At 41.0% G+C, this 8444-nt stretch overlaps 1 protein-coding gene across 1 annotated transcript; it reads right to left on the bottom strand.

Annotated features, from left to right (window-relative positions):
* Positions 1–2406: 2406 nt before the first annotated feature.
* On the bottom strand, positions 2407–3480 carry LOC130274569 (integrase/recombinase xerD homolog). The gene has a single exon (XM_056523004.1). The coding sequence runs from the start codon at positions 3478–3480 to the stop codon at positions 2407–2409; it is 1074 nt and encodes a 357-aa protein (XP_056378979.1).
* Positions 3481–8444: the final 4964 nt, after the last annotated feature.

Raw genomic sequence — 8444 nt, 5'->3', positions numbered from 1 at the left:
CCACAGCCCTCGTTAACCATTTTATTAAAGGAAAAAATAATCCGCCGTAATCCATCGAATCCGCAGTAATCCTCTGCATACACGGATCTGAAAAGAGAAGAAAAAAAACACAAAAAATTGGTTATGACATTTTTGGCGCTGTCCGCTGGGGAGAGCACCCATGATGCAATGTCTACCCAAACAGGGAGCCACCAATTGGTGCAAAACTACAACTCCCAGCATGCCCAGACAGCCTTTGGCTGTCTGGGCATGCTGGGAGTTGTAGTTTAGCAACAGCTGGAGTCTCCCTGTCTGGGTAGACACTGCCAGAAGGGTCTGTTCACATTATACAAAACGTACAATGTGAACAGAGCTTCAGATTAACTAGTCTTGTTCCCTTCTGTAGCTCCGCCCCCTAATGACGTCATCACTAGGGGGCGGAGCTACACGGACCCAGCCCGGGACTCGAGGGAAGTAAGCTGGACTTCGTCTTCTGTATACACTGTATACAGCTATCTATAGATAGCTGTATAAAGTATATACCGCCCAAAGGGTTAACCTACACTGTCCAGCAGTGTAAGTTAACTCTTCCCTTGCTGGGCTTGCGCATAGCGCACAGCTCAGCAAGGGGTAAAGTGAGCCAGCAATGTGTATACTGTATATACACATTGCAGGCTCACTGTAAGTTCTTGCTGAGCAGTAGATATACGATGTATACCTACGGCTCAGCGTCAGCTGTTCTCCCGGCTCTGTAGCCCTGAGAACAGCTGATCCCGACATTCACATAAGGACGATCGCAGCGGTGTCAGGAGGAGTGACATCCCTGGGATCTGTCCCTTACTGCAGGTACTAATACTCCCAACATGGAGCACACTCTGCTCCATGCTGGGAGCTGTAGTACCTGCATTAATAGACATATGGCAGCGAGTGTAACCGCTGCGATCTGTCTATTAATACAGGTACTACAGTTCCCAGCATGGAGCAGAGTGTACTCCATGTTGGGAGTAGTAGTACTTGTAGTACTTGTAGTAAAGGGAAGATCACTGCGGGTATCACTCCTGACACCCGCTGCGATCCTCTAGTATAATGTATGAATGCGGCGGCCGCTCTCATATGGACCCCTGCACGGCCGTATATATACACATATTCCTATTTCTCACAGAGAGCTGTGATTGGCTGGAACCATCTGGCCAATCACAGCTCTGCGGGAAATATGAATATGTGTACATATACGTGAGTGCAGGGGACCATAGAAGAGCAGCCGGCGCATCTATACATTATACAAGAGGATCGCAAGGGACCCCTGCGATCTGTCAATTAGTACAGGTAACTACTACTCCCATCATGGAAGAGTGTGTTCCATGCTGGGAGTAGTAGTACTACCTAAAAAATGTTTAAAAAAAAGTGAAAAACACGCACACACTACATTTTTATTATTGTCGGCTCCATTTTTTGTGCTTTACCCGCTCACATAAATTGATCCCTGTTTAAAAATGAATAAACATTTCATAATAAAAAAGATACATTTCGTTAGATACAATTTTTTTCATCACCACTGTATCTTTTTTATTATGATTTTTTTATGATACCCTGCGAAATTTTAATAAAAAAGGTATCTCCATTATTTATTAGGATCGCTAAAGTCCAAAAAAAGACTAAAAAGATTTACCGAATGTACCCGAATACCGAATGTATCCGAAAAAAACAACACGAATACCCGAATACCGAATGTATCCGAAAAATCTAAACCGAAAATATTGCCGAACCGAATTCTTTTTCCAAAACGAAAAAACGAAACGAAATTAAACGAAAATTTTTCTAGTGCACAAGTCTAGTAGCAACCAATGAGCATGCAGCCTAGGATATATAAACTCCAGACTGATAACACTATCCCTCTTTCTTTGATGAACCAAAATATAAAGAATACTTATATGAAGAAATATATATGATAAAGTTCATAAAATTTGAATAACTTGAAAGTTGAAATTCTTCTGTAAAGAAGCTTCAAGTAAAAGAAGAAAGTCCATTCATCTGTGAATCTGAAGAAAAACTTGAACCAGGAACGATAAGATGATCCAAACGGAACAGAAGTAACCCAGGGAGGTCCATATATCCTGACGATTAGTAGGCTGAAATAAAATAAAATTGTTAATGGGTGGGATAAGGGAGGGATAATGCTCGCCTCCTGTCTTTCATAAAATCTATACTTTCCGTCACCAAGACTAGGAAAATCTCCAATTTTATGACAAGACAGGAGGGCTTCGCATTATAGTGCATGTTCAAAGCTTAAGATATATATACCATAATATCCTATATACATATATATATACATATATATACACACATATACGCACATATACACGTACACATACCTACATATATATATATACACATATATACAACAAGCAATTACAAGTGTAAAGTAAGCTATAAAAGAGACATAGAAACATGGTGTTCAGGTCTGAAATAGAAGGATTTAAAAGTGGATTCAGATGACCAGTTGGCTGCTTTTAGGAGATCAGATAATGATCCCCCAGATTGTATGAGTTTGGTGGAGACAGCGCTTCTGGTGGAATGTGCTCCGAACTTTGATACATCAATATTAGCCATGGTCATGACTGTTCTAATCCATCTGGCTAAAGTTGTAGAAGAAACCGGTAAGTGTGGCTTACAGTAAGATATAAGAAGCTGAGAATGAGAAGGATGGCGGATAGATTTTGTTTTGTCTTCATAGGTAAGTAAACAGCGGACAACACAGAGTTTGTCATTCAGAGGAAAGGCTGGATAAAATACCTGATGAATATTGGTTTTGGTTCGTCTATGAACCGAAAAGAATACCCCTTGAGGGGAGAATTGTCTATGGGAGATGTCCAGAGCTTTGACATCCGAAATTCTTTTAATTGATATGAGACAAAGTAAAGTGGTAAGTTTAAAAGATAAGAGTTTTAAGGATAATGAATCATTATCCTCCCAACTCTGAAAAAGGTCAAGAAGAAGATTAACATCCCAAGTAGAGTAATACTTAGGAGTTGGAGGTCGTCTAAAACGAATTCCTTTAAGTAATTTGCAAACCAAAGGATGTTTACCGATGGGAATGGAATTGACGGGGATATGATAAAAGGAAATAGCCGAGCGATAAAGATTTATAGTACGGTATGCTTTACCAGCATCAAAAGCATCCGAAAGATAATTTAGAATGGGTGGGATAGGTGCAGATAAGGGATCCAATTCCCGTTGAATGCACCAATCAGCCCAAAGTTTCCAGGCTGATCTGTAAGTGATCCTGGTACCTGGGGCCCAGGCATCAGAAAGAATCTCTCTAGTTGTTTGAGAAAATTCTGTCTCTGTGGGACTTGTCCCGAAATTAACCAAGCCACCAAAGGAAGTTGATGGGATAATACTAGAGGATGGGAGTTCCCTAGTGGGTCTAGTAGAAGATTCTGGAAGGTGGGAAGTATTCTTGGGAAATCGATCAGCATTCCCAAAATCTGTGGGAACCATGGTTGAGAGGGCCACCATGGAGTGATCAGAACTACAGTTGCTTTCTGCATTGAAACCTGAACTAGAAATCTGGGAATAAGATTGAATGGGGGGAAAGCATATAATATTTCCCGTGGCCAAATTTGAATGAAGGCGTCCGTCCCTGCTGATTCTGGATCCGGACGCCAACTGAAGAACCGTGTTGGCGGTTGAGTCTGGATGCAAATAGGTCCAGATAAAACGGACCCCATAGTTGTTGAATTTGTTGGAATACAGAGTGATCCAACATCCAATCGCTGGAATCTTTTAGGTAGCGCGAATTCCAGTCTGCTATGGTGTTGGAGAGACCTGGGAGATATTCGGCCTTGAGAGTAATGTCCCTGTCCATGCAGAAGTGCCATAGATCCTTGGCTATATTGGACAATATAGAGGATTGTGTTCCTCCTAGGCGATTGATATATTGTACCGCCGAAATATTGTCCATGCGTATTAGAATACATTGTTGAAATTTGTCCTTCGCGAAGCTCTTCAGAGCAAAGAAACCCGCGAGGAGTTCTAAACAGTTGATGTGGTATTGCGTCTCTAGAGATGACCACTTGCCTCCTGTGGAAAGAGATCCACAGCGAGCTCCCCAACCAAGGAGACTCGCGTCCGATTCCAAAATTAAGTCTGGAAGGGAATTGAAAATTGCTTTCCCGTTCCATTCTTGAATGTGTTGAAGCCACCATAAAAGTTCCTCTCTGGCTTCTGAAGAGAGAGGAACCTCGTCCGAATATCCAAGACCTTCTCTTAGATGTTGGATCTTCAGACGTTGGAGAGCCCGGTAATGTAAAGGGGCTGGAAATATGGCTTGAATGGATGCGGAAAGGAGTCCCACGATACATGCTATGGAACGGAGAGAGATGAGATCCTTGTTGATAAGTGACCGAATCTCTTTGCGGATAGTCTTCAATTTCTTCGTAGGAAGACTCAATAAAGCTGATCGGGTATTGATCAGAAATCCTAGAAATTCTAGTTCCTGAGAAGGAATAAGGTTTGACTTGTCGACATTGATCAGGAAACCTAACTCGGTCAGTAGTGATAAAGTCCATTCCATATGGGAATAAGCTTGAGTGATGGAATTGGCCATAATGAGGATGTCGTCTAGATATATTATGAGGCGAATCCCTCGAGCTCGTAACAGCTACCACAGGCTTCATTAACTTGGTAAGGCACCAAGGAGCTGAAGATAGTCCGAAGGGGAGGCAAGTGAATTGCCATTTCGTGTTGTTCCAAATAAATTGGAGTAAAGGTTGGCACGATGGATGTTTTGGGACCGTAAGATACGCGTCCTTTAGGTCGATTTTTATCAACCAGTCGTTTTGTAGAAGAATATCCCTGAGAAGATGGATGCCTTCCATCTTGAAATGGCGATAACATACAAAATTGTTTAGTATTTTTAAATTTATTACTGGGCGATAACCTGAATCTTTCTTCTTTACTAAAAACAGGTTGCTGACAAAACCTGGGGAATTTAGTGGGACCTGGATAATGGCTTGTTTGGAATAAAGGTCTTTTATTTCTGAATGTATCAGAATTTGATCCTCTTTTGTAAAATTAATAGAATGAGGAATCTTCGTTTGTACAGGATTGGACATGAGTTCTATCTGATAACCTCTCACAGTATTTAGAATCCACTGGTCGGAAGAGATCCCAGCCCAAAGGTGGGAAAAAAGAAGGAGTCTTCCGCCCACTGGAGGATGGGAAGAATAATTGGGAAGACATCTTACCTTGGGGTCTGGAACGTGTGTATCCCCGTTGTCCTCTCGGTCTCCATGGACGTGCCCGGTAAGGGAAGAAGGGTTGTGGCTGGGGTTGAGGGGGAGGGATATGGAAGGAAGCTCTGTCTGTCTGGTAAGAGGGGCCTCGATATTGTGCTCTATATTGGGGGTACCGGCCGGGAAAACGGCCCCTGCTTCTCCCGGCCCTTCCAAAAATTTTAGAGGGAAAAACTTTTTTGAGGGATGACTGAGCCTTGTCTAATGATGAGAAAAGGCCTACATATTTTGATTTTTCTTTAATAAATTGGTCTCCGAAGAGAAAACCTCCTGTAGGGGAGGGGAGGCTATGTAGCAGCCAAGTGAGTCAGTTGAGGGTCTAGCTTAAGTAGGATTGATCGCCTTCTTTCAGTACAAAAGGCCTGATTAATGTTACCAAAGAGGCATATGGCCCTCTGTATCCAACCCCTAAGGGTGTTAGCATCCACCATAGTGCCAGAGTTATAAGCGATTTCAGTAATTTCTATAATCTTTGTCAGGGGACCTAATAAATCTAAAAATTTATCCTGACAGATTTTAAAGTTTCGGTCCATACCTTTTTTGGGGTTTTTACCCGATTTCTGGATATATCGTACTAGAATTGGGTCTAATTCAGGCGTTTGGGCAGCATTTAAGGGCAATGTGTGTCTTGGACACTCTGTCCTGAGTTTATTTCTGTCTTTACTGTCTAAACTTTTTCTTATCCAATAAGATAAAAAAAATTCTATTTCTGGAGTAGGTGTCCATTCTCCAGATCTGGGGTGTACAATTTGTGAGGGGTCAAAAAAGGGAAGTCCCTGACCATCAAGAATGGTGGACTCAGACAAATTATTATAACTATCATAATAAATATCCTCACCCTCATTGTTTTCAGGTACGTATGAGGGGTCTTCAACATCCGATAATTCGGAGTAATTGTCTGCCATATCATTTTCATCGTCATATACATCATTATTGTCACCCTCAATAATTTCAAAATGATCTGAGGGGTTAATAGTCTCTGAGACATGAATGACCCGTGTGTTAGTATTCTCCTCCCGGGTAGAGGGTATGGGATTGTTCCACATCATAATCATGTTTGCTGGTGGAAGGCAAATCATTATTAGCTTGTAAAGCTCTCTCATTAGGCACTATTTTCCTTTGCTTATTAGGAAAGGGATTATCATGAGACACATGTCTCCTTTTTGAAGAGCACTTTTTAGCCTGTTGTACCTGATGTGTCTTATGAGCGGACGTCTGAGAGATTGCCATGGCAACCGATTTTACCAGAGATTCCTGCATAGCTGCCATAGCATTATTAACAGCAGAATGGACGGACCTGGACACAGAGTGGTCCACTAATAGTTGGAGTTGGTCATTAGGCATTGCTTCAGGATTGGATAGTTCCATATTAATAATGAGGTAATAACTCAGTCAGTGATAGAAGAAAAATATATATATGTAATATATAATTATATTGTAAATTTGATATATGTATATATTATTAAAAATGGGTTCTATATATAGAAATATGCCACAGACTAAATAATAATAAGGAGTGGTACTAACTATTTATATAAACTGTCCTGAAAAGGACAGTAAAATGGTGAAAATATACAGTAAGAGCGCTGACAGGAATAGGGAGACTGTGACCAGTATCAGCTGCTAGCGTCTGTGAGGAGAAGTCGCGTCTGAGGGGAGAGAGCGGGAGTGGTTTGAAGTGATCACCACTTCAGACCAAATCTCGCGAGACTACGCCGTGTCTGCGAGATTACGCGCGCATGAAGGAGAGGGGCGCGCATATGGAGGAAAATAGCTGCGCTTGTAACATAGAAGTAGCCGGCGCTGAGGAGGAAGTCTTACAGGTACTGGGGTAGTCAGAACACAAAATATATAGTAGAAAAAATAAAATTAGAATATGTAACAAAGATGACAATGGTCGCTAGTGTAATACCGCAGAGAATGAGGACGGAATAAAATAGTAAATGAGTAGACTACAATCTTAAACTATACATTGAATAAGTAAGGAATATAATGGATACTTATCTGAGGTATAGCAGCAAAGAAAGAGGGATAGTGTTATCAGTCTGGAGTTTATATATCCTAGGCTGCATGCTCATTGGTTGCTACTAGATACAGCATGTTAGGTTGCGCTCACCTATGATTGTAACACCTGTATACCTGTATATCTCAAAGTTTTCTGGTTAACCATTGAAAAAACGTTTTATTATTGCTGCTATATGCTCTGCAGTACAGAAAGAAATGCACTATAATGCGAAGCCCTCCTGTCTTGTCATAAAATTACATCTACTATACATTAATTGTGGATTGACACATAGCCGTAGGGATTTGCCCGTCTAATAAGCTAGCTCTTACTATTAGTAAGTAAGTTAGTGTAACCTAGGGTAAGGCCAGTTAGTGTGAGGGAGACTCCGGCGCGGTACCATCCTTATTAGGATGACCATTCCACCTAGGTTTAGGGGCTAGAGCAGGATTAGCAGCTATAGGGAGTGATAGGCTCCCCGTCCCCGGCCTTCTCAGTTGTCCCTCCCTGCATCAATCCCTGAGCCACGGTGTTTAGGGCATGATAGTACCATCATTAAGTATACTTTTATAAACTACTGTGTGTATACACATTGATTTATCTGTGGCACTGTTTCTATATTGGTAAATAATACGCACTGTGTTATGTGCTTAATCAGTCATATTATAGGGATTGTGAAGGCTATGCTCTTTCACTTTGTGCTTTGGTGAATTATTTTGGCTCTTGGAGCATGTTTGTTTGTACTCCTTGGTTTTATGGGTAATGAATAAAAGTTATATTTTAGTCTATTATTCTGTGACCACAATCCATTAACCCATAATAAAAGGGATAGCTATTTCTTCTTTACTTTTTTGGGACACCAATCCTGTTGCAACTCATAAAAGGGATCATTTTTGGAATGCTTAGAAAAATCCATGACATTTTCACTTGACAGAATCAAAACCTGTTGCTAGTCCAAAAAAAAGAATCATTTTTGGAGCGCTTTGTAAAAACCATTGCATCTTTCAATACCTCTGTGTGCATTTTAAAAACAGCAGGCATCTGGCAACAAAAAGAGATACTTTATGCATCTTAATGTTAGTGTTAAAAGCATACAAAATCTTCTAGCATAGAGTTGTTGTTTTTTAAACAAGCTAGTTACCAAGTTAGTAAGTTAGTTACCATGG

This window comes from Hyla sarda, chromosome 5, assembly GCF_029499605.1.
Source record: "Hyla sarda isolate aHylSar1 chromosome 5, aHylSar1.hap1, whole genome shotgun sequence".
In the NCBI taxonomy this organism is placed as follows: domain Eukaryota; kingdom Metazoa; phylum Chordata; class Amphibia; order Anura; family Hylidae; genus Hyla; species Hyla sarda.
Note: the sequence above shows the minus strand (reverse complement) of the source record. Positions and strands in the feature narration are given on the sequence as shown.